Below are 27,356 nucleotides of genomic sequence, written 5' to 3' on the forward strand. Positions count from 1 at the left end.
TAAGGACCCTGGGACTAAACACCTCCCTCTGCAACTGGATCCTGGACTTCCTGATGGGCCCCCCCCAGGTGGTAAGGGTAGGCAACAACACGTCTGCCACAATGATTTTCAACACTGGGGCCCCTCAGGGTTGCGTGTTTAGTCCTCTCCTATACTCTCTTTTCACCCACGACTGCGTGGCCAAACACAACTCCAACACCTGCACATTGACTCGGTACCGGCTCTCCCTTTATATAGTCTCATTACTAACCTGTACCCCTGCACATTGACTCGGTACCGGTACCCCCTGTATATAGTCTCATTACTAACCTGTACCCCTGCACATTGACTCGGTACCGGTACCCCCTGTATATAGTCTCATTACTAACCTGTACCCCTGCACATTGACTCGGTACCGGTACCCCCTGTATATAGTCTCATTACTAACCTGTACCCCTGCACACTGACTCGGTACCGGCTCTCCCTGTATATAGTCTCATTACTAACCTGTACCCCTGCACATTGACTCGGTACCGGCTCTCCCTGTATATAGTCTCATTACTAACCTGTCCCCTGCACATTGACTCGGTAGCCCATGTATATAGTCTCATTACTAACCTGTCCCCCTGCACATTGACTCGGTACCGGCTCCTCCTGTATATAGTCTCATTACTAACCTGTACCCCTGCACATTGACTCGGTACCCCCTGTATATAGTCTCATTACTAACCTGTACCCTGCACATTGACTCGGTACCGGCTCTCCCTGTATATAGTCTCATTACTAACCTGTACCCCTGCACACTGACTCGGTACCGGCTCTCCCTGTATATAGTCTCATTACTAACCTGTCCCCCTGCACATTGACTCGGTACCGGCTCCCCCTGTATATAGTCTCATTACTAACCTGTACCCCTGCACATTGACTCGGTACCCCCTGTATATAGTCTCATTACTAACCTGTACCCTGCACATTGACTCGGTACCGGCTCTCCCTGTATATAGTCTAATTACTAACCTGTACCCCTGCACATTGACTTGGTACCCCTGTATATAGTCTCATTACTAACCTGTACCCCTGCACACTGACTCGGTACCCCCTGTATATAGTCTCATTACTAACCTGTACCCCTGCACACTGACTCGGTACCCCCTGTATATAGTCTCATTACTAACCTGTCCCCTGCACACTGACTCAGTACCCCCTGTATATAGTCTCATTACTAACCTGTACCCCTGCACACTGACTCGGCACCCCCTGTATATAGTCTCGTTATTGTTATTTTATTATGTTACTTTTTATTATTTTTGATTTTAGGTTCTTGGGTAAATATTTTCTTAACTCTTTCTTGAAGTGCATTGTTGGTTAAAGGACTTGTAAGTAAACACTTCACTGTAAGGTCCACACCTGTTGTATTTGGCGCATGTGATAAATAAAGTTAGATTTGATTTGATTTGATATTTGAAACTTACTCCTTAGCCTGATGTGTCCCCGATTGCGTCAACGAATAGCTAGGTTTTTGCGTGACGCGACTGGTAAGACGCTTCGGGAGTGCGTTCACGTGTGCTAGCAAGGCAGCGGTCCTGTGTTTGAGCCTCGGTGTGAGCCGAATCAGGAGAAAGCGCAACTCGCTAAGCAAGCAGCGTGACGTCATTTCCGTACGCACGCACGCACGCACCCACACACCCACACACCCACACACACACCTGCCCTGGTCGATGTAGTCCACAGCCAGTGTACTGATGATGAAGAGGAAGAGCACTGAGATGAACATGTGGTAGATGGTCCGAATGTGGTTGATCTCAAACAGATCACTGTGGAGGAACACACACACAGGATTCATCTCACTATCATATACAGTATTACATTATTCTGACGGATTCATCTCAAACACAGGACACTAGACATGAAATTAATGTTTTGCCCAGTAGAGACAATGTACTGTCCATACGACACAATTGATTGATACAATGTTGTTGCATGATAGCACAATATTGTGCCATGTGGACAGTACATTCTCTCTAGTGGAAAGTGTACAAAACATTAAGTTCATGTCTAGTGTCCTGTGTTTGTTTGTTTGTTTGTTTGTTTGTTTGTTTGAGATGAATCCCATCATATAATGCTGTTGCATCATAGATAAGCTTGCCTGGAGTACACACTCTAGGTAAACTTAAACTAGAGGTACAATAAACTAATTCACAATGACAAGGTCAAGAGGATTCACATGTAAATACATGATGTACCTACATTAAAATATATCTAATGGATCAGGTTCAGTTTAAGGCCACTAATAACAGAAGAAAATGAACTAACTCTAGAATGGAGCGTATGTTTAAATCAAATGAACTAACTCTAGAATGGAGCGTCTGTTTAAATCAAATGAACTAACTCTAGAATGGAGCGTCTGTTTAAATCAAATGAACTAACTCTAGAATGGAGCGTCTGTTTAAATCAAATGAACTAACTCTAGAATGGAGCGTCTTTTAAATAAAATGAACTAACTCTAGAATGGAGCGTCTTTTAAATAAAATGAACTAACTCTAGAATGGAGCGTCTTTTAAATAAAATGAACTAACTCTAGAATGGAGCGTCTTTTAAATCAAATGAACTAACTCTAGAATGGAGCGTCTGTTTAAATCAAATGAACTAACTCTAGAATGGAGCGTCTTTTAAATAAAATGAACTAACTCTAGAATGGAGCGTCTGTTTAAATAAAATGAACTAACTCTAGAATGGAGCGTCTGTTTAAATGAAATGAACTAACTCTAGAATGGAGCGTCTGTTTAAATGAAATGAACTAACTCTAGAATGGAGCGTCTGTTTAAATAAAATGAACTAACTCTAGAATGGAGCGTCTGTTTAAATCAAATGAACTAACTCTAGAATGGAGCGTCTGTTTAAATGAAATGAACTAACTCTAGAATGGAGCGTCTGTTTAAATCAAATGAACTAACTCTAGAATGGAGCGTCTTTTAAATAAAATGAACTAACTCTAGAATGGAGCGTCTGTTTAAATGAAATGAACTAACTCTAGAATGGAGCGTCTGTTTAAATAAAATGAACTAACTCTAGAATGGAGCGTCTGTTTAAATCAAATGAACTAACTCTAGAATGGAGCGTCTGTTTAAATGAAATGAACTAACTCTAGAATGGAGCGTCTGTTTAAATCAAATGAACTAACTCTAGAATGGAGCGTCTGTCCATAAATACTTTTCCATCCTTTTCCGTGTGGGTTCTGAAATGAATAAAGAAGATGAAATCAACATGAGAAGATCAACCGCTACAGTCACTTTCATACAAACATCTACAGGGACCTTCATGGACATAGCAGGGAGTTGACCAGGAGAAACTGGGCCCAACCTCACACATAGATCCTAAACTGTGTGTTGTCATCCAAACAGTATGGTATAGTACAGTATAGTACATTATAGTACAGTATAGTACATTATAGTACATTATAGTACATTATAGTACAGTATAGTACATTATAGTACAGTATAGTACATTATAGTACAGTATAGTACATTATAGTACAGTATAGTACAGTGTAATGTAGTCTAGTGTAGTACAGTACAGTACAGCATTATCAAAACTGTCCTAACCTGTGTGAGTTTTCGTTGTTGTTAGTGGTGGTGACTGTCCCGTCTCTGGTGACATGGTTGTTGTTGACATGGTTGACGTGGTTGTTGCCATGGTGCTCATTCTGCGTAAATGTCTGGACAGATTCAGTCAGGGCCTTGTCTAGCAGGTCGCTAAGATGCCCCTGAATCTGGTCCAGCACCTTACTCTTTACTCGCTGCACAGGACACACACACACACACACACACACACACACACACACACACACACACACACACACACACACACACACACACACACACACACACACACACACACACACACACACACACACACACACACAGCATAGGTTGAAAGATTGGTAGGTTGGCATATATAAACAGAGTCCTTTACTTTGCTTGATAAGTGGCATCTAAGTACAATAGAGACATCAGTGTACCGACCTCCACATGCCTCTTCCACTGTATCAGATCCTCAGCGTGCTTCTCCACTGCACACAGAAATAAACAGTTGTGGTAGCTAGCCTACTGTAATATCTATTACATACAGGATGTGACCAATCTGTGATGATGACGATGATGATGATGATATGGAGGATAGTGTGTTGCCTCTGTTGTTGACTAACTGCTCACCATGGTTAGTGACCTCTCCACTGGAGATAGAGCTATCGGTCTCTACAGCGTTGGGGTTGTTAATGTTTCGGTGCACCAATCTGGTGGCTGTCTCTGTGGCCGTGGTGTCTCCAAGTCTGTTGCTGTCTGTTGCCATGGCACCTCCGGGTCAAGACGCAGGGATGGGTTCTGTATAGGTATTGCCCTGCTGGAGGAACCTGAAGGAGAAACCGATTAGAATCGAACACTTGTCTGGATGAAGACCTGCACCTGTTACAGACCCAACCCATTGACTATAAAATCCTATAGCTTTTGAAGTGTATTACACAAATATAGACACACTTGTATTTGTAGCCCCCGAATCTTGTGAAAATAAAAAGTGAAAAACCCTTATCTAAAGCATAAATAACCAGAAAGAGAAGATGGCTGTCTTATAAAGATATAGGGAAACGTCCTTTGGGATCCTATATCTAGCAGTTCTGTACTGTAGTAATCAACATTTTAAAATGAATAGATTTTGTAGACAGTTTAATTATTTCGACCTCCCCCACTGTTCGTTGTAAGGGGAAGTGTCAACTCTAATATAGCCTTTTACCTATAAAGGTATCTTAGCAACTGGATTAATTTAGCTGTTGTAATGCTTCTTCTACACATTTTTCCATTGAGCTGCAATTTTTTTTGGGGGGGGGGGGTGGGGGGGGCCTTATTTGGCATGTAGAGGAGAGACAATTTTGTAGTTTTAAAGCTAATGTGCTCTGAACGGCAATTTATTTTTTCTTTTGCAAATTTTTTTATCGGTCTAGCTTTTATTTGATTGTTATTTCTCAAAGATGGTATTATTAAACATATACAGTATATATATAGTTCAATACTATTAAAACATATACAGTATATATATATATATATATATATATAGTTCAATACTGTTAAAACATATACAGTATATATATATATATATATATATATATATATATATATATATATAGTTCAATACTATTAAAACATATACAGTATATATATACATATATATGTATATATATATATATATATATATATATATATATATATATATATATATATATATAGTTCAATATTATTAAAACATATACAGTATATATATATATATATATATATATATATATATATATATATATATAGTTCAATACTATTAAAACATATACAGTATATATATATATATATATATATATATATATATATATATATATATATATCAATATTATATATATATATATATAGTTCAATATTATTAAAACATATACAGTTCAATATATATATATATATATATATATATATAGTTCAATACTATTAAAACATATACAGTATATATATATATATGTATATATATGTATATGTGTATATATATATATATATATATATATATATATATATACATATATATACATATATATATATATATATATATATATATATATATATATATATTCTGTATGCTTTCTATCTGGTGTTGATCGTAAGTTAACACTGAAGCTGTCCTTCCATCACAAAAACAACCTTTAGACGGCCCTGTAATTAGCCCCAATGAATTTCCTCCATGTTAAAACCTGTTGAGTGTAGGGGGCAGTATTTTGATGTTTGGATGAAAAACGTACCCAAATGAAATGGCCTATTTCTCAGGCCCAAAATCTAGAATATGCATATAATTGTCAGACTAGGATAGACAACACTCTAAAGTTTCCAAAACTGTCAAAATATTGTCTGTGAGTATAACAGAACTGATATTGCAGGCGAAAACCTGAAGAAAATCCAACAAGGAAGTGCCTAAGAGAAACAAATGTTCCTGTTCCATTGCATGCCTTCCCTCCATTTAAAGGGATATCAACCAGATTATTTTCTCTATGGCTTCCACATGGTGTCAACAGTAGTTTAGACATAGTTTCAGGCTTTTATTCTGAAAAATTTGCGAGAAAGACACATTGCGTCAGTGGATGGCTGGGTGCCAGCAGAGTTTTGCATGCGCAACAGCATTTTCTCTCTCTCTCCCATTGAAAAAGCTACGGTCCGGTTGAAATATTATAGATTATTTATTGTAAAAACAACCTGAGGATTGATTATAAAAAACGTTTGACATGTTTCCAAAGTACTTTATGGATGCGCTTTGGAATTTTCAACTGCCCCGTCGTGACCGCTCGAGCCTGTGGATTTCTGAACAAAACACGCCAACCAAATGGAGGTATTTTGTATATAAAAATAATCTTTATGGAACAAAAGGAACATTTATTGTGTAACTGGGAGTCTCGTGAGTGCAAACATCCGAAGATCATCAAAGGTAAGCGATTCATTTTATTGTTTTTCTGGCTTTCGGGACCAATCTACTTTGCTGCTAGCTGTTTGTAATGTTTTGTCTGCTGAGAGAGATGTCCTAACATAAACGCTTGGTTTGCTTTAGCTGTAAAGCTTTTTTGAAATCTGACACGCCAGGTGGATTAACAACAAGCTAAGCTGTTGCACTTGGGATTTGTGATTTCATTGTGATTTCATGAAAATTAAATATTTTTAGTAATTTAATTTGAATTTGGCGCTCTGCAATTCAGCGGATGTTGACGAAAATGATCCCGCTACCGGGATGGGTGCGCCAAGAGGAGGGAAAAAAGACATGTTGGCAATGAAGCCATTTATCTACTTCCCCAGAGTCAGATGAACAGCAACAGCTAACGCTATTAAGTATTGGCTCCTGAAACTACTGTCATGATTGTCCTGATCAGGTCAGATTACAGGAGACAAAACCCTACAGATTATCTCTCAACCCCAACAGAGGAGTTTTATGACCCCTCACGCCCCTGGTAAATCTCAGGCCGCAGATAAATTCCTTTGTCCTGTTACTATGGAGAACCAGCCTCAGAACATTAAACATGAAATAAAGAGACTTTGGAACAATGGTTTCCGTCAGCCACAATGGTGGTCATGACGATAGATGGAATTTGAAAATGTATGTCATTTTTGTTTTGTTATTCAAAGTTAATAGATGATGTTATTACGAAAACATTGTAATGTGAAGAGTTTTCCTAGTATATGTTTGATGTTTATACATTGTACGTTGTATGGGAAATATCCAAATCAAAGAGAATGTTTTGGGGAAGATGAAATGTTAAGTTAGTTGTCTAAAATTGGATTTGAATAAAATCTAGACCTTGCCTCATTATTAACTTGGTACGCCCAGAGAATTGCCCTAAAGGCGGTTACGCCCACTTCTGACCCAAGGGTATAAAACCTGTGAGTATAGAATTTACAGGAGGACTACGTGACCCCAGCTGCAGCAGGGTCTGAAAAGTCAACGAACACAGAACGCAACGCAAGTTTGAGTACAAAGAAATCCTTTTCTACCCAAGCTACGGATGAGTAGCTGTCTCTAAGCGGGTGAATTCAAGTCGAACCACCTAGCCTCCATCTCCCATCGAATCGTGGTATCTAAAGGGTTTCATTCCTATGCTGTGAGCTCTGAGCTACAGAGCTGTCTGTCCTCAGAAGACCCCTTCCAGAGCAAAGGGTGAGGGAACAGACTCCTAAGCCAAAAGGACACTGACATCGGGAGGACGATCAGAGAGGTGCGCCGGAGTAGCGCGTCGTCGAACAGCTGAAGGCCTACGTAGAGAATCCTCAGAGATCATCCCCACGTAATTACATCATTATATTCTGACCCATAAGAGCGGCAGTTTGGGGCAAGGCTAGGGTTAGAATAAGCATAGCTGACAAATTCACCCAAATGTATATTTCTCTCGTGTACTTTCTGTTTTTCTCTCTCTTTTGAAATCTTCATTGTGGGTAACACGCGCCATAGTGTGTTGGCCCGTTCTAATCAAAAGCCTATAATGTGTTTTGTCTATGTGTATCTTTTATCATCATTTTAGCTTTTTAGTAAATAAACATTCAACTAAGATTGGTGTGGTACGAACTCATTGGTGAGACCCGGCTCCGTGCAGATTCACGGGCTATACGACGTTCAGAACGAGACTGTAGAGGTAACTGGTTAATTAGCGGCTGTTGTAAAATCGATATTCTGATATTCTTTAAGTTCGTTTGGGAAATAGAAACTCAATAAAGGTTAATGAGTTAACAGGTTAATGAGTTAACAGGTTAATGAGTTAACAGGTTAATGAGTTAACAGGTTAATGAGTTAATAGGTTAATGAGTTAATAGGTTAATGAGTTAACAGGTTAATGAGTTAATAGGTTAATGAGTTAATAGGTTAATGAGTTAATAGGTTAATGAGTTAACAGGTTAATGAGTTAACAGGTTAATGAGTTAATAGGTTAATGAGTTAATAGGTTAATGAGTTAACAGGTTAATGAGTTAACAGGTTAATGAGTTAACAGGTTAATGAGTTAATAGGCTAATGAGTTAACAGGTTAATGAGTTAACAGGTTAATGAGTTAACAGGTTAATGAGTTAATAATTGGTTAACAGGTTAATGAGTTAATAGGCTAATGAGTTAATAGGCTAATGAGTTAATAGGTTAATGAGTTAACAGGTTAATGAGTTAATAGGTTAATGAGTTAACAGGTTAATGAGTTAATAGGTTAATGAGTTAATAGGTTAATGAGTTAACAGGTTAATGAGTTAACAGGTTAATGAGTTAATAATTGGTTAACAGGTTAATGAGTTAATAGGCTAATGAGTTAATAGGTTAATGAGTTAACAGGTTAATGAGTTAATAGGTTAATGAGTTAACAGGTTAATGAGTTAATAGGTTAATGAGTTAATAGGTTAATGAGTTAACAGGTTAATGAGTTAATAGGTTAATGAGTTAATAGGTTAATGAGTTAATAGGTTAATGAGTTAACAGGTTAATGAGTTAACAGGTTAATGAGTTAATAGGTTAATGAGTTAATAGGTTCATGAGTTAACAGGTTAATGAGTTAACAGGTTAATGAGTTAATAGGTTAATGAGTTAATAGGTTAAAGAGTTAACAGGTTAATGAGTTAATAGGTTAATGAGTTAACAGGTTAATGAGTTAATAGGTTAATGAGTTAACAGGTTAATGAGTTAATAATTGGTTAACAGGTTAATTAGTTAATAATTGGTTAACATGTTAATGAGTTAATAATTGTTTAACAGGTTAATGAGTTAATAATGAGTTAACAGGTTAATGAGTTAATAATTGCTTGATTCAGTTAATCACGCAATTAGAAACTTTAACCATTCGATGAACAACAGTCGTCCCATTAACTAATACCACGTCACGACACTGCCTCTAACTTCCTTCATACTGGACGCAGAGACATAAAAGTGCATCCACAATGGTATTCTGTTGTAGCTAGTGATATTCATAAAATAATATATTTTTCACATCAAAAAATCCCAAACTAATATTTTTCCACAAAAAACTAAATTAAAAATACCCCCCCCCCAAAAAAAAAACATTTGCAGACCCCCTGCAGTAACTCTGCGGACCCATAGGGAGATGGTAGAGGACAGATTCAGAGTTTTTTTTTTTCAGAGGGATCGTGCTCCTCATCCCTTTCCATTGACTCCCTGTACTGTCTGTACTATCTTTATGGGGGACTGGACTTGTACATAGTTGAGCTCTGTCTTAAGATATGATGATCAGCCTCTGCAGGACAGTAGGGGAGAAAGATAAAGAGGGTCTGCCATGGCCAATAGTAACCTCAGTTTCACTCTCTGTGTTAGAGCCGATTTGGACATATTTGTATAAAAGACTGAACATATGGAGCTCCATGTATATTTATGTAAATATATTAAATATTTATGTAAATGATGAAATATTAGGGACCTACCTTTATGATGTATCTGATTGAGATATATTCATTTGTTAGTGTAACTCAGTTTGTAACCCCCCCCCCCTCTTGCCTATTCATTGTATTGTGGTAAGTGTGTTAGGATAAAGGCAGGAAGTTGGGCCTTCGGGAGAAGGAGTCTTTGCTAGATGCGGGAGCGGTATAGTTTTTTGACCATACAGACATACAGACAGGTCATAATATGTATCTTCCATATCAAGTATTCTATGCTTTAAGTTGATTGGAGAATCATTTATTTGTCAGATATAAGAAGAATAAACATTTTTGTTGCGCCATATCCCTGGATGTCATTGAATGTTTGGCGGTTTGGAAACCTTGAGTGTGGACTGTATGGTACCAAACAACCCCGCTTCAGGCTTGGGCAGTGGCTGTGGTAAAGAGGAAAGGAAGCCACTACACTCTATCTCTCTGTTTCTGTCACTATCGGGGGAAAGATATGTTGTCCTGACCAACAGTAACCTCATCGTTCCTTATCCTTCCATTTCTGTTGACCCATTAACTCCCTGTACGGTATGTTCTTGGAAGGGTTTGATTTGTAAATAGCACATGAGCTCTGTCTAAAGATACGCTGACGACAGGATTGGAAGAGAGAGATGGTGAACAACCTGTCCATTGTCACCCCAACGGCCCACGGGACAAAAACAAGCCACATTACCCTGACAAGTAGTAGCACACGTTTGTTTATCTGTAGTGTTTGATCAGTGTCAGAGTTTACTAGAGGTTATCATCTCTTGTGTGTTTCCTGTTTTCATTCTCTCATTCCCTCCCTCTCTCTCCCTCCCTCCCTCCCTCCCTCCCTCCCTCCCTCCCTCCCTCCCTCCCTCCCTCCCTCATTCCCAATGTCTCTCTCTCTCATTTACGCAATGATTATTTTCATGTGAGTAGAGGCTGTTCTTTCATTTTGAACTAATGACAGAATTTGCTGGTACTGTATCATTGTAAAGGTCGAAGACGTTAGAGTCCAAGGGTTCTATTCAGTCTGTATCGCTGAAGTGTTACACATTCCGCGATAAAAACGTGAAGGTAATTTACAGTTGTGCCAACATAAGCAGCGTTTACCGTGAAGGTAGGCTCCGCTAAAAGCGGGAACATTGCCTTTTAAATGTCAATCTCGCTGTAAAACTGAACTTCTGCTATGCAGATTGAATATAGTGTGAAGTAGAAGACAGCAATGGAACATGCTTATGGTCATGTGGAAATTAAATGAAGAGGAGTGTTTAACTCTCTGAATATTCTGTGCTTGTTGAGTCAATGCCCAGTTGAGTTGAGTCAAGTCCATGCCCAGTTGAGTTGAGTCAAGTCAATGCCCAGTTGAGTTGAGTCAAGTCAATGCCCAGTTGAGTTGAGTCAAGTCAATGCCCAGTTGAGTTGAGTCAAGTCAATGCCCAGTTGAGTTGAGTCAAGTCAATGCCCAGTTGAGTTGAGTCAAGTCAATGCCCAGTTGAGTCAAGTCAATGCCCTTCTCTGGTTGAACTCAAACTACCATCAGATTGTAGCAAATCGTACCGCTAAAACCTTGGCCATCTCCGTCCCTCACCATAGAGTACTGAATCTTGGCCATCTCTGTCCCTCACCATAGAGTACTGAATCTTGGCCATCTCCGTCCCTCACCATAGAGTACTGAATCTTGGCCATCTACGTCCCTCACCATAGAGTACTGAATCTTGGCCATCTCCGTCCCTCACCATAAAGTACTGAAGTTTTGGCCATCTCCGTCCCTCACCATAGAGTACTGAATCTTGGCCATCTCCGTCCCTCACCATAGAGTACTGAATCTTGGCCATCTCCGTCCCTCACCATAGAGTACTGAAGGCCAACGTCCTGTTATAGCTTTATGTTATTAGATTATCTACCAGAGCTGGAAATGAATAAATGACTCAGCAATTGACATTACCAAGCACCCTGTACCTGCTTCCCTGTTTCTCAGTGGTCCTTTCACATACATAGAAGATATAGAATGAGATCTGTGATCTCTAAATTCATCTCTGATCTCTAAGGTCATCTCTGATCTCTGTGATCTCTAAATTCATCTCTGATCTCTGTGATCTCTAAGGCCATATAAAATCTCTGTGATTTCTAAGGTCATCTCTGATCTCTGTGACCTCTAAGGTAATCTCTGATCTCTGTGATCTCTAAGGTCATCGATCTCGGTGATCTCTAAGGTCATTTCCGATCTCTGTGATGTCTAAGGTCATCTCTGATCTCTGTGATCTCTAAGGTCATTTCTGATCTCTGTGATCTCTAAGGCCATATCTAATCTCTGTGATTTCTAAGGTCATCTCTGATATATCTGATCTCGAAGGTCATCTCTGATCTCTAAGGTCATCTCTGATCTCTCTGATCTCTAAGGTCATCTCTGATCTATGTGATCTCTAAGGTCATCTCTGATCTCTAAGGTCATCTCTGATCTCTAAGGTCATCTCTGATCTATGTGATCTCTAAGGCCATCTCTGATCTCTAAGGTCATCTCTCATCTATGTGATCTCTAAGGTAATCTCTGATCTCTAAGGTCATCTCTGATCTATGTGATCTCTAAGGTCATCTCTGATCTCTAAGGTCATCTCTGATCTCAAAGGTCATCTTTGATCTCTAAAGTCATCTCTGATCTCTAAGGTAATCTCTGATCTCTAAAGTCATCTCTGATCTATAAGGTCATCTCTGATCTCTAAGGTCATCTCTGATCTCTAAGGTAATCTCTGATCTATGTGATCTCTAAAGTCATCTCTGATCTCTAAGGTCATCTCTGATCTCTAAAGTCATCTCTGATCTCTAAGGTCACATTTGCTCTCTAAAGTAATCTCTGATCTCTAAAGTAATCTCCGATCTCTAAGGTCATCTCTGATCTCTAAAGTCATCTCTGATCTCTAAAGTCATCTCTGATCTCTAAAGTCATCTCTGATCTCTAAAGTAATCTCTGATCTCTAAAGTAATCTCTGATCTCTAAAGTAATCTCTGATCTCTAAAGTCATCTCTGATCTCTAAAGTCATCTCTGATCTCTAAGGTAATCTCTGATCTCTAAGGTCATCTCTGATCTCTAAAGTAATCTCTGATCTCTAAGGTCATCTCTGATCTCTAAAGTCATCTCTGATCTCTAAAGTAATCTCTGATCTCTAAAGTAATCTCTGATCTCTAAAGTAATCTCTGATCTCTAAAGTCATCTCTGATCTCTAAAGTCATCTCTGATCTCTAAGGTAATCTCTGATCTCTAAGGTCATCTCTGATCTCTAAAGTAATCTCTGATCTCTAAAGTCATCTCTGATCTCTAAAGTCATCTCTGATCGAGCTAAAACCCAAGCGGGGTTTTCCACCAGATCCATCTATAAATATACTTTAAATAATAATATACACTGGGGTCACAGCCAAATAAACATAGCTCTAGATACTGTAAAGAACATACATTATATTGGGATCAGTTTGTAATCACATTGTAGGTTACTCACAGTGTTCTGGTCTCAGGCTCAGGTCTCCCCTCACACAGACGGGCTCCAGGGAGTGATCCTCAGGGAGAAGCAGTGTCGCTGAGTGTCTCACTGGTGTGTGTGAGTGTGTGTGAACTGTGTCCCTCTCTTACATCAGCTGAAAGATTGATCTTTGCCCGGCTTGGCTGAGGTCCTACCATTCTCCTGTAGTCACCTGGCTGGCTGGCTGGCTGACTAGTATATCTAGACCAGAGATGTATAAGGGTCCATAGTGAGTCCTTCTGTCCATTGGTGTGTGTGTGTGTGTGTGTGTGTGTGTGTGTGTGTGTGTGTGTGTGTGTGTGTGTATGTGCGTGTGTATGTGTGTGTGCGTGTGTATGTGTGTGTGTGTGTGTGTGTGTGTGTGTGAGTGAGTGTATGTGTGTGTGTGTGTGTGTGTGTGTGTGTGTATGTGTGTAAATGTGTGTGTGTGTATGTATATGTGTGTGTATGTGTGTGTATATGTGTGTGTGTGTATATGTGTGTATATGTGTGTGTGTGTATGTGTGTGTATATGTGTGTATATGTGTGTGTGTGTGTATGTGTATGTGTGTGTTTGTGTGTGTGTGTGTGTGTGTGTGTGTGTGTGTGTGTGTGTGTGTGTGTGTGTGTGTGTGTGTGTGTGTGTATGTGTGTGTATGTGTGTGTGTGTGTTCGCAGGAAGATGACTGGACATGTTTTTACAGTACTAAGGAATTATCATCCCATGTATTTTCCCCTCTATCTGTTTCTGCTGTCGTGTCTTTGACCCCGTTGTTATGGCTCCTTTAATGATCCATTAATGACCTTTTTTAATCTTTATTTTCTCCTAGCTCTAGATTCCATGGAGAACTATTCTACTATTATCTATTCTGATCAGTGTTCTATTCTTATATATTGGCAATGAAATGGTTGATGAGCCGTTACATTGAACATGAGCCGTTACATTGTAACTTTAATTAACATGAGCCGTTACATTGTAACTTTAATTAACATGAGCCGTTACATTGTAACTTTAATTAACATGAGCCGTTACATTGTAACTTTAATTAACATGAGTCGTTACATTGTAACTTTAATTAACATGAGCCGTTACATTGTAACTTTAATTAACATGAGCCGTTACATTGTAACTTTAATTAACATGAGCCGTTACATTGTAACTTTAATTAACACAAATCTGTTTCTTCTTCTCTACGTGATGGTATATCCTACAGCTTAAAAAAAAAAAAACACAACGCTATTTGTAGTAATAAAACACAGAGGCCTGACTGTCGTGATACGCATCATCTTTATTGTGAGACTGTCATTATAATAACATGTTTGTTGTTTCTCAGCAGCTACAGGCATGTACTGCATGCACTATCCAGCACACTACAAACAAACAAAGGCTCGTATATTGATACAATGTTGTCTTTTTTCTTTAGTTTATTACGACTGTACACTGTATCTTAGAATAATACCGCAATGTACTACAGTCCCCATAATGCATCAAGGATAGGACTAGAACATCTTCGGATTGGTTACAAATCAGACAACAGACAGACAGAGACAGACTAACACAACATCATCATCCTCAACATCATCTTCGTCATCATCATCGTCATCATCCTCAACATCATCAACATCATCAACATCATCATCATCATCATCCCACAGACCTATAGTGCAGAGATCCCAGCCACCGTCTATGTGTAGTCATGGATACCAAAGGAAGCTTCCCCAAATATTTGACCAATAGAAACATTTAAATGTATCTTTCGTCTCTCTCTGTGTTTTCATCATTTTTCGTCAATTGGCTAGTGGCTGAATCTCTGAGCGAGTGGAACAGCGCCCCTCTGTGTAGTCCATGTATCTGACGCTGTCTGGAAATAAACGGTATGAAGTGTGGCGGCCATAGCATTTGACTGATTGATGCCAGCAAGCATAATGGCCTTCCTTGATAAATAAAAATACATTAAATAATTAGCCTATCAGCATTAAGCTGAGCTCAACTGTGGGATGTCCTGATGCAGTAACCCCCCCCCCCCCCCCCCCCGTAGCTAGCTTGCTAAATCATCCCTTTCCTAGGCCATGGATGGAGATGGGGATTTGGACTTGTGGTTTTGACTTAATTCTCTCTACAGGCCAATGATTATGATGGCGTGAATTAATATATTGTACCACTGGCCTTAATGTAGCCTAGAAGGCTCACATTAACTAACTAGTTAACTAGCTAACTAAGCTGGCTCATTGTTGCCCATGCGAGGAAGTTAGGCTACCTAGCTAGAATGCTTGCTAGCCTATGAAAACAACAACGTAAAGAGTACTGTATGACAGAGCCATTGACTGTTTTGCCAACATGTAAGAGAGGAGGATGGCATTGGAGTTCAACTAAGCATATATAGCCTTGTTGATTTGATGTGAATGTTTAATTTGAAATGGTGCTGTAACAGCGGTGTCAATACTCTCGTCGTCTTTGTGCTGACTTGCGGTAACTCAGTGGTTCTAAATCAGTAGTTGTTTAGTAAAACTATCGAAAACATTAACTTGTTGGACCATGTTCCAGGTCATGTAACTGTTTGTTACATGCAATATTTGCTTTGTGGACTTCACAGGACAGATGTTGCTGTCCAGTTTTTGTGATGAAACAAACATACAATACCAGTCAAAAGTTTGGACACAGCTACTTATTCAAAGTTTTTTTTTATTTTTTTTTTTTTATAAACTTTTCTACATTGTAGAATAATAGTGAAGACATCAACACTATTAAATAACACATATGGAATCATGTAGTAACCAGAAAAGCGTTAAACAAATCAAAATATATGTTATATTTGAGATTCTTCAAAGTAGCCACCCTTTGCCTTGATATCAGCTTTGCACACTCGTGGCATTCTCTCAACCAGTTTCATGAGGTAGTCACTTGGAATGCATTTCAATTAACAGGTGTGCCTTGTTAAAAGTTAAATAGTGGAATTTATTTCCATCTTAATGCCTTTGAGCCAATCAGATGTGTTGTTAGAAGGTAGGGGGTGTATACAGAAGATAGCCCTATTTGGTAAAATACCGAGTCCATATTAACAGCTCAAATAAGCAAAGAGAAATGACAGTCCGTCATTGCTTTAAGACATGAAGTCAATGCGGAGGAACATTTCAAGAACTTTAAAAGTTTCTTCAAGTGCAGACACAAAAAACATCAAGCGCTATGATGAAACTGGCTCTCATGAGGACCGCCACAGGAATGGAACACCCAGAGTTACCTTTGCTGCAGAGGATAAGTTCATTAGAGTTTCCAGCCTCAGCAATTTGCTTCACAAATCTCAACATCAACTGTTCTGAGGAAACTGAGTGAATCAGGCCTTCATGATCGAATTGCTGCAAAGAAACCACTACTAAAGGACACCAATAATAAGAAGAGACTTGCTTGGGCCAAGAAACATGAGCAATAGACCGGTGGAAATCTGTCCTTTGGTCTGATGAGTCCAATTTTTTTTTATTTTCCCCCAACCGCCGTGTCTTTGTTAGATGCGGTGTGGGTGAACGGATGATCTCTGCATGTTTATTTCCCACCGTGAAGCATGGAGGAGGAGGTGGTGTGGGTGAACGGATGATCTCTGCATGTTTATTTCCCACCGTGAAGCATGGAGGAGGAGGTGGTGTGGGTGAACGGATGATCTCTGCATGTTTATTTCCCACCGTGAAGCATGGAGGAGGAGGTGGTGTGCGTGAACGGATGATCTCTGCATGTTTATTTCCCACCGTGAAGCATGGAGGAGGAGGTGGTGTGGGTGAACGGATGATCTCGGCATGTTTATTTCCCACTGTGAAGCATGGAGGAGGAGGTGTTATGATGTGGGGGTGATTTGCTGGTGACACTGTCAGTGATTTATTTAGAATTCAAGGCGCACTTAACTAGCATGGCTACCACAGCATTCTGCAGCGATACGCCATCCCATCTGGTCTGTGCTTAATGGGACTATCATTTGTTTTTCAACAGGACAATGACCCAACACACCTCCAGGCTGTGTAAGGGCTATTTGACCAAGAAGGAGAGTGATGGAGTGCTGCATCAGATGACCTGGCCTCCACAATCAACCGACCTCAACCCAATTGAGATGGTTTGGGATGAGTTGGACCGCAGAGTGAAGGAAAAGCAGACAACAAATGCTCAGCATATGTGGGAACTCCTTTAAGACTTTTGGAAAAGCATTCCAGGTGAAGTTGATTGAGAGAATGCCAAGAGTGTTTAAAGCTGCCATCAAGGCAAAAGGTGGCTACTTTGAAGAATCTCAAATATAAACTATATTTTGATTTGTTTAACACTTTTTGGTTACTACATTATTTCACATGCGTTATTTCATAGTTTTGATGTAGTCACTATTATTCTACAATGTAGAAAATAGTCAAACAAATAAAGAAAAACCCTTGAATGAGAAGGTGTGTCCAAACTTTTGACTGGTACTGCATGTTCAGACCAATTTATTCGGCCACTGTGAGACAGTTATCTTTTTGTTGTCACGGTCTTATTGTATATCACGGTGGCGTATGAACTAATGAGAATAGAGAAATTATCACAATATAGGTTTTAATATGGATTTTTGACGGGCTCAGCTTGTCCAGTGATTTTACCCACACGCTGCTAGTGCTATCTATAGGCTGTTGATTTCAAATGGTAGAGGAGAGCAAACAAAAATAAGTTGTTTACACAAGGTAAAGCGCACAATGCATTGTTGTTCAGCCTCATGGCAGTTTATAGGGGGTGTTGGTTTTGTATACAGGGTTCAGAGGAGTCACAGAGCAAGAGAGAATGGACCTGGTAGTTACGACCCTGGTGGTTACGACCCTGGTGGTTACAACCCTGGTAGTTACGACCTTGGTGGTTACGACCCTGGTGGTTACGACCTTGGTAGTTACAACCCTGGTGGTTACGACCCTGGTAGTTACGACCTTGGTAGTTACGACCCTGGTGGTTACGACCCTGGTAGTTACGACCTTGGTGGTTACGACCCTGGTGGTTACGACCTTGGTGGTTACGACCCTGGTGGTTACGACCCTGGTAGTTACGACCCTGGTTGTTACGACCCTGGTGGTTACGACCCTGGTAGTTACAACCCTGGTGGTTACGACCCTGGTAGTTACAACCCTGGTGGTTACGACCCTGGTAGTTACAACCCTGGTGGCTATGACCCTGGTTGTTACAACCCTGGTGGTTACGACCCTGGTAGTTACAACCCTGGTGGTTACGACCCTGGTAGTTACAACCCTGGTGGTTACGACCCTGGTAGTTACAACCCTGCTGATTACGATCCTGGTAGTTACAACTCTGGTGGTTACGACCCTGGTGGTTACGATCCTGGTAGTTACGACCCTGGTTGTTACAACCCTGGTAGTTACGGCCCTGGTAGTTACAACCCTGGTGGTTACGACCCTGGTAGTTATGACCCTGGTAGTTACGACCCTGGTGGTTACGACCCTGGTAGTTACGACCCTGGTGGTTACGACCCTGGTAGTTATAACCCTGGTTGTTACGACCCTGGTAGTTACAACCCTGGTGGTTACAACCCTGGTAGTTACGACCCTGGTAGTTACAACCCTGGTGGTTACGACCCTGGTAGTTATGACCCTGGTAGTTACGACCCTGGTGGTCACGACCCTGGTGGTTACGACCCTGGTAGTTATAACCCTGGTAGTTACGACCCTGGTGGTTACGACCCTGGTGGTTACGACCCTGGTGGTTACGAACCTGGTGGTTACGACCCTGGTAGTTATGACCCTGGTGGTTACGACCCTGGTGGTTACGACCCTGCTGGTTATGACCCTGGTGGTTACGACCCTGCTGGTTACGACCCTGCTGGTTACGACCCTGGTGGTTACGACCCTGGTGGTTACGACCCTGGTGGTTACGACCCTGGTGGTTACGACCCCGGTGGTTGTAAACACAGGAAATAAAACAAATATTCAAAACTCCTTGCACACAGAACACCCAGATGGTGATGGTGACATAACTGAGTAGAACAACCCTTCAACATCAGACTGGCAACATTACCTTCTCCCTGGTAGTTCAAGCCCTAACATACACACGCACACGTGAAGCCTTCCCTGTCCCTCTCGTCTTGACTGGCTGATCAGAAGGGATCTCACTGGGAGGCAGTAATTCTGTGTGTCTGTGTGTGGGTGTGATCAGGAGTTGGTTTGGGGGAAAGTTCAGATGGATAGTCTCCGATACCTGTACCTCTGTGTTTTAAGAATGGCAGGTTTACACATGCCATGTATTCTGTTTCTAGGTTTCTCTGTTTCTCACTACCAGGTCTGCAACTAAAGTGTCTTCTGATATATCCAGAAGTATTCAACAGTAATACAAACATTTAGTTGATAAATGGTACATGACAAATACATTATCCATGTGCAAATCAGAGGTAAACATATATATAACATTATATAGAACATTAACAACAAAAACACAACTTACATTAAATAATACATATATTTAAAATACACAAAATAAAAAATAAAATAAATAAATAAAAATGGAAATAAACTGTATAAAAAAAGTTGCGATGTGAGATGTGAGATGAATGTAACTGACCCCTGGACAGACGACAACAGAACAGACACATTGAGATGAATGTAACTGACCACTGGACAGACGACAACAGAACAGACACATTGAGATGAATGTAACTGACCACTGGACAGACGACAAAAGAACAGACACATTGAGATGAACGTAACTGACCCCTGGACAGACGACAACAGAACAGACACATTGAGATGAATGTAACTGACCCCTGGACAGACGACAACAGAACAGACACATTGAGATGAATGTAACTGACCCCTGGACAGACGACAACAGAACAGACACATTGAGATGAATGTAACTGACCACTGGACAGACGACAACAGAACAGACACATTGAGATGAACGTAACTGACCACTGGACAGACGACAACAGAACAGACACATTGAGATGAATGTAACTGACCACTGGACAGACGACAACAGAACAGACACATTGAGATGAACGTAACTGACCCCTGGACAGATGACAACAGAACAGACACATTGAGATGAATGTAACTGACCACTGGACAGACGACAACAGAACAGACACATTGAGATGAATGTAACTGACCACTGGACAGACGACAACAGAACAGACACATTGAGATGAATGTAACTGACCACTGGACAGACGACAACAGAACAGACACATTGAGATGAAGGTATATAGAATTGAGGTGAATGTATTTGGATTTGAGATGAAGGTATATAGAATTGAGTTGAATGTATATAGAATTGAGTTGAAGGTATATAGAATTGAGCTGAAGGTATATAGAACCTGCCAACCCATGTAGATACAGTCAGACCTGGTTTCAAATACTATTTGAAATCTTTTAATGATTTATTTTCATTCGCATCAAGGTCATCATACCAGGCACACTGGACCCACTTCAGTTTGCCTACAGCTCCAATAGAAGCACAACAGATGACCGTTTCCATCGCTATTCACACGGACCTAACCCATCTGGACAAGAGGAACCCCTACGTGAGAATGCTGTTCACTGACTGCAGTGCAGCCTTCAAACACTATAGTTCCCTCCAAGCTCGACACCAAACTCAGAGCCCTGGGTCCGGACACTACCTTCTGAAACTGGATCCTGGACTTCCTGACGGGCAGACCACATGCTGTGAGGATTGGCAACGACACCTCCGGCACACTGACTCTTAACACAGGGCCCCCCCCCAGGAGTGTGTCGATCCACAAGTTCCTCAGCGTCCACATCACAGAGGACATGACATGGATCAACAACAAGACAGTCAAGACAGCGTAACAGTGTCTCTACTTCCTAAGGCGGCCGTAGAAATTCGGCGTGCCACCCGGGGTCGTCTCCAAATATTACCGTTGCACCATCGAGAGTGTCCTGACCGGTTGCATGACGGCCCGGTTACGGGAATTGTTCCGTTCACGACCGAAAGGCCCTCCAGCGGGTGGAGAAGACGGCCCAGTCCATCTCTGGGATTGTGCTCCCACCCATTCTACTTGAAACGGTGCCCAAAGAAGTCCCGTAGCATCATCAAGGACCCCAAACACCCCAACATGAGGTCACTTCCTGCCATGAGCTGTTCATTCCCTTACCGTCAGAGCATGATGTCTGATACCAACAGTCTCAGAGAGAGTTTATATCTACAAGCCATCAGACTGCTGAACACTTGAACTGGACTGACCACCTGCACTGACTCTCAGCACACACACACACACACACACACACACACACACACACACACACACACACGCTACACACATCACAACTGTTGCTACCAGACTAAATACTGCACATTCCAAACACTTGTCCCCCCCCCCACCCCCCCCACCCCCCTTCCGCAAAACACACGTGAATATTGGACTATAAATGGTCCCTTCCTGTATTATACTGATGCTAAAATGTTTATTCTACTGAGCCATTTACTACATGTTTGTATTATTGTATTGTGTATTATTGTTGTTGTCGAGAAGGCACCTGCAAGTCCGTATTTCATTGGATGGTGTAACTACCATGTATATCCTGTATATACGACCAATAACACATGAAACTAGTGTTTTCTCTGGTCTACCTGGGAGTGCCAGATGGGTGGGGTTTGAACATTTGTAATTCTTCTATTGGTTCCATTCTGCCAGGACAAGCTCAATCAAGCCCAGCTAAAGTATTTAGAAGATTTCAAGTAGTATTTGAACCCATGTCTGGATACAGTAGTACAATGTGTTACAGCTCCCAAATATCCCTTTCTCTCTCTCTGTGTACAGATCGATGCATAGAAAAGCACTGAAAAAAAAATATAACTCCTGATTTTTTTATTTTTTTTGCCAGACTTTTCCTAGTTCTCAGACACTAGTAGTTTGCTCTCATATCAGATAACCTATTTGATGTATAGCATGAGTTACTGCATTAAAGTTATCACACATTAAAGCATACATTACTCTGAAAGCCAGCCGTGAAGTAGCCTGGTCCCAGTTTGTGCTTCCACCTACTCCATCTACTCCATCCATCCATTCCATAAGGAGTTGGCAAGAGAGCCCGAAACAGCCTGGCACCCAGGCTAGCCTTGAAGAGCTCGGTTGAAGCGTCCGCATACAACAGACATGCTTGTCTGCGTCTGACTGTAGCAGCTGTTATTCTATAGTCAGGGTAATGTACACACATCCAAGTACAACACAGAGCCTGCTGTAGGAAGTTTGAGGATGACCTATAAAACCCTAACTCATCTACTGACTGTATATCAGCTATTAACTGAGTATGATGCTGATGTACGTTTCATCTGAGGTTCTGAGTCATGACATTTAAACCACTGCTAACAGCATAGGGGGTTGTGATATGCCCCCCTACCTACAATACTCTGTCCACTAAATCTAGACCTGAGCAGAGACATATCTACAAATATGTAAATATATATCTCAGAGCCTGACAACACGACAGGACATACTGGAAGCAGGAGAAGAAGTCACCTGTTGTCTCTATAGTGAGGACATCGGGGTTGGGGTCAATTTCATTTCATTTCAGTCAATTCGGGAAGGTAACAGGAACTTTCAACTTTGAATTTAAATGGAATTGATCCTAACCCTTATTAAGGAGGTGAAAGAAACAGCTGTCTGATATGTTAACCAGCTCAGAGAGCAGCTAGGACCACTACACAACCACTAGAACACCAGTCATATAGTAAAAGTCCCAGGCTGTCACTGTAAATAAGAATTTGTTCTTAATTGAATTGCCTAGTTAAATAAAAGGTAAACAAAAAATAAAAAATAATAATAATATTTGTTATGTCATAGTTTTGAAGTCTTCACTATTATTCTACTGTGTAGAAAATAGTAAAAATAAAGAAAAAGCCTTGACTGAGTAGGTGTTCTAAGACCTTTGACTGGTGCTGTACATGAATTGTATAGAGTGAAAAAATGTAAACGTATGGGCAGGTTTGTTAGAAATGTATGCTATGCCGTGTGCGTTTACTTCTATCAATATTCAATTGCAAGGTGGTTGTTAGGTCAGGTTATTGTCTATTTTCCAACAGATTTAACCCAAAATAGCCTAAAAAGATCATCTCATTTACCCTCACTAAAGCCTCCAGGAATGAGGTGAGGAGCAGCAGGAGTGCGCCCTAGTGGCCACACAGAACGCCACACCCTCTCTCGCTCCAACAGCCTTGACCACAGTTCATCCAAAAGGGTCAGGGCTCAGAGGAAGAGGAAGCTGCCAATTCTAGTGGTTAATTTACAAGAGAGGGAGAGAAGGAGAGAGGGAGAGGGGGGAGAGGGGGAGAGAGGGAGAGGGGGGAGAGGGGGAGAGAGGGAGAGGGGGGAGAGGAAGAGAAGGAGAGGGGGAGAGAGGGAGAGGGGGGAGAGGGGGAGAGAGGGAGAGAGGGAGAGGGGGGAAAGGAGGAGAGCGGGAGAAGGGGAGGGCTACAGAGAGTTCTACGGAAAGAGGAAGAGGGCGAGAGACCGTCTTACTGGGAAAGGGGGGAGAGGAGAGGGAGAGAGACGGTCTTACTGGCAGAGGGGGCTGGAGAGGGAGAGAGACGGTCTTACTGGGAAAGAGGGGAGGAGAGGGAGATCAGAAGGTCACTGATCAGCAGCATGCAGATTTATGAGGGCGGTCTTGGCAGAACCGGACGCCTGGAGAGAGAGAGAGAGAGAGAGAGAGAGAGAGAGAGAGAGAAACAATGCAATGAATCCCATAAACAGCACCAGGCATACATTTTATGTCTGATATGGAATCTTTATTGTGAAAAACTGTGGGATGAATTTCACTAGTCTAATTAGCTAAATATGCTGAAATCACATTTAATATGATGCATTTCCTCCTAGCCAATCAGAAGGCAAGATGAAGCCATAATAACAATACATCTTATATGGACCCAATATTAGGTCTGTGATTGGCTCGCTCACCATATGGAACTCTGAATAAATATATTCATATATTTATATATTCACATCAATATATTTTTCTCCCCCTCCCTCTGTTTCCCAGAAATAGAGACAAAGAGAGAGAGAGGGAGAGTGAGCGAAAGAGAGGGAGAGAGAGAGAGAGAAAATGAGAGGGAGAGAGAGAAAGAGAGAAAATGAGAGTGGGAGATAGAGAAAAAGAGAGAAAAGAGAGAAAGAAAGAGAGCGAGAGGGAGAGAAAGAGAGAGCGACAAAGAGAGAGAGAGAGAAAAGGAGAGAGAAAGAGAGCGAGAGGGAGAGAAAGAGAGAGCGACAAAGAGAGAGAGAGAGAAAAGAAAGAAAGAAAGAGAGCGAGAGGGAGAGAAAGAGAGAGCGACAAAGAGAGAGAGAGAAAAGAGAGAAAGAAAGAGAGCGAGAGGGAGAGAAAGAGAGAGCGACAAAGAGAGAGAGAGAGAAAAGGAGAGAGAAAGAGAGATCTAGAGTTTATCTAGTTCACTTTCCAAGCCAATAAAGCCCTTAAATTGAAATTGAAATTGAATTGAGAGAGAGAGACGGAGAGGGCAGGTGTATAGAAATACACAAGTAAATGAATCTGCCATCTTAGATTATGTCTGTTATGAAATACTCATTCAATATTCTCCCTATTCCCTTCCTCCCTCACGTGAGGAGCTGGGTCACTAGCTGGTAGCCTGTTCTGGTTGGATGACGTGGTGCAGCTTGGCTGGGCTGTCCTGGTTCTGGTTGTCGCAGTGCTGCACATCACTCCTGGACACAGCAGCAGAGTGGACAATCAGAGACAAGCTATACCACAGCGCCAGGGCAGGGAAAACAGTCGGCAGTCAGGAAGAAAGGCCGTAGCAGCAGGAGGGAAACCAGAAACACATGTGACGGAAAGCAGCGAGGGACAAGTGTAGGAGTGTGTGTCAGTGTCAGGCCTCAGGTTCACAATAGAATATATTCAACGCGGTTTGATAATGCCACTGTGTTTGACTAGTCAGCTAACTAAAGCGCTAAGTGCTTCGAGCGTACTACAAAAGTGCTTTATAAATCCAATCAATGACAATGAATTACTAAGCGAGTAGAAGTGTTGTGTTGGCTGCGGGGGGGATTAAACACAAAGAGCAAGGCAGGTCAGTGACAGTGGGCAGTCTTACCTGTTGTAATTGATATCTGTGGCGTTCCCTGTGGATAGACAGAGCTAGTGTCAGGGTGGGGATGCAGTCACAACAGTGAACAGTGAACAGACTTAGGGAATTGAAGTAAGTCTGTCTAAGTCTACGGAGCAGGAGTGAGTGGAAGTGGAGAACAGAGAAACAGGAAACGGTTCTGTTAACCTTACCATTGACGGTGTCCACATCCAGCGTCCCTGTAGAGTTCTTCAATGTAGTGTCCTTCTCTGTAGTGTTCTTCAATGTAGTGTCCTTCTCTGTAGTGTTCTTCAATGTAGTGTCCTTCTCTGTTGTGTTCTGCACTATAGTATTGTCCACTGTGGGGCTGTTGTCCACTGTGGGGCTGTTGTCCACTGTGGGGCTGTTGTCCACTGTGGGGCTGTTGTCCACTGTGGGGCTGTTGTCCACTATGGGGCTGTTGTCCACTGTGGGGCTGTTGTCCACTGTGGGGCTGTTGTCCACTATGGGGCTGTTGTCCACTGTGGGGCTGTTGTCCACTGTGGGGCTGTTGTCCACTGTGGGGCTGTTGTCCACTATGGGGCTGTTGTCCACTGTGGGGCTGTTGTCCACTGTGGGGCTGTTGTCCACTGTGGGGCTGTTGTCCACTATGGGGCTGTTGTCCACTGTGGGGCTGTTGTCCACTGTGGGGCTGTTGTCCTCTATGGGGCTATTGTCCTCTGTGGGGCTGTTGTCCACTATGGGGCTGTTGTCCACTGTGGGGCTGTTGTCCACTGTGGGGCTGTTGTCCTCTATGGGGCTATTGTCCTCTGTGGGGCTGTTGTCCACTATGGGGCTGTTGTCCACTATGGGGCTGTTGTCCACTGTGGGGCTGTTGTCCTCTGTGGGGCTGTTGTCCTCTGTGGGGCTGTTGTCCACTGTGGGGCTGTTGTCCACTGTGGGGCTGTTGTCCTCTGTGGGGCTGTTGTCCACTGTGGGGCTGTTGTCCTCTGTGGGGCTGTTGTCCTCTGTGGGGCTGTTGTCCTCTGTGGGGCTGTTGTCCTCTGTGGGGCTGTTGTCCACTGTGGGGCTGTTGTCCTCTGTGGGGATGTTGTCCTCTGTGGGGCTGTTGTCCTCTGTGGGGCTGTTGACCTCTGTGGGGCTGTTGTCCTCTGTGGGGCTGTTGTCCTCTGTGGGGCTGTTGTCCTCTGTGGGGCTGTTGACCTCTGTGGGGCTGTTGTCCTCTGTGGGGCTGTTGACCTCTGTGGGGCTGTTGACTGGCTCATCTGGCAGCCTACAAGACAAACAGAGGCCCGTCAGTCACCTATTCATATGATCGTACAGTATCTCCATCAATAACAACTATCAGCAGATGGCAGAAAGATGTTTCTAACCTCAAGGGTCTTTCCTGGTTAAATAAAAGCAATAAAATAACACTAGCTTTTCTCCCCTCAGTTTTGAGTGAAAGGAAAACAATGTTTGTACTCACTTGTTGGTCTGGGGCATGTTGGACTCAGTGGAGTTGTGATTGTTGGACTGGTCCCTGCTCTGGGAGGGTTTGAAGTAAGGGGCTGTTGCTGGGGATGCAGCATGATGACTGGCTATCTGGCTGGGGGTCAGACTGGGCATCTGGAACATGGCATTACTAAAATGGATGGAGTGTTGCTGTTCAGTAATACGGACCCAGGGGTTGGTGGGAGAGCAGAGTGGGAACTGGCCCGGACGGACCGGCTTGGCTGTAAATAGAGACATAGCAGTGGTATCAAAATTGGCGTTATCATCATTCTCGATGTGTGTATGGGTGCAGGTGGGGAAGGGAAAGAGGAAGTGAAAGAGAGAGTGAGTATTATCACCTATCTGAGCGGCGTGCGGCCTGCGTAGGGGGTTCTTGACCCTCATAGCGTCTTTGATCCTCTCTACTTCCT

The 27,356-nt window shown here is 42.0% G+C and overlaps 1 protein-coding gene and 1 pseudogene across 1 annotated transcript; both read right to left on the bottom strand.

The window, feature by feature from the left end:
* Positions 1 to 1,447: 1,447 nt before the first annotated feature.
* On the bottom strand, positions 1,448 to 13,507 carry LOC139369508 (sterol O-acyltransferase 2-like). Its single transcript, XM_071108752.1, has 6 exons — positions 13,407 to 13,507; positions 4,191 to 4,387; positions 4,002 to 4,048; positions 3,582 to 3,775; positions 3,161 to 3,214; positions 1,448 to 1,793 (listed from the first exon to the last, which is right to left on the bottom strand). Exons 2-6 carry the CDS (start codon positions 4,324 to 4,326, stop codon positions 1,448 to 1,450), a joined length of 777 nt encoding a protein of 258 aa, XP_070964853.1. The 5' UTR covers positions 4,327 to 4,387; positions 13,407 to 13,507.
* Positions 13,508 to 23,874: 10,367 nt separating this feature from the next.
* LOC139369509 (kinesin heavy chain-like) overlaps positions 23,875 to 27,356 on the bottom strand; it is a 103,147-nt pseudogene continuing 99,665 nt past the window's right edge.

This window comes from Oncorhynchus clarkii, chromosome 17, assembly GCF_045791955.1.
Source record: "Oncorhynchus clarkii lewisi isolate Uvic-CL-2024 chromosome 17, UVic_Ocla_1.0, whole genome shotgun sequence".
Taxonomy (NCBI): Eukaryota; Metazoa; Chordata; class Actinopteri; order Salmoniformes; family Salmonidae; genus Oncorhynchus; species Oncorhynchus clarkii.

Bases quoted from the DNA above. Each gene is read 5' to 3' on its own strand.
- LOC139369508 (XM_071108752.1), bottom strand. From the start codon at position 4,326: ATGGCAACAGACAGCAACAGACTTGGAGACACCACGGCCACAGAGACA. The intron at 4,049-4,190 runs GTGAGCAGTTAG...TTCTGTGTGCAG, and splicing joins TGGAGAGGTCACTAACCATG to TGGAGAAGCACGCTGAGGAT. The intron at 3,776-4,001 runs GTCGGTACACTG...TGTCCTGTGCAG, and splicing joins AGTGGAAGAGGCATGTGGAG to CGAGTAAAGAGTAAGGTGCT.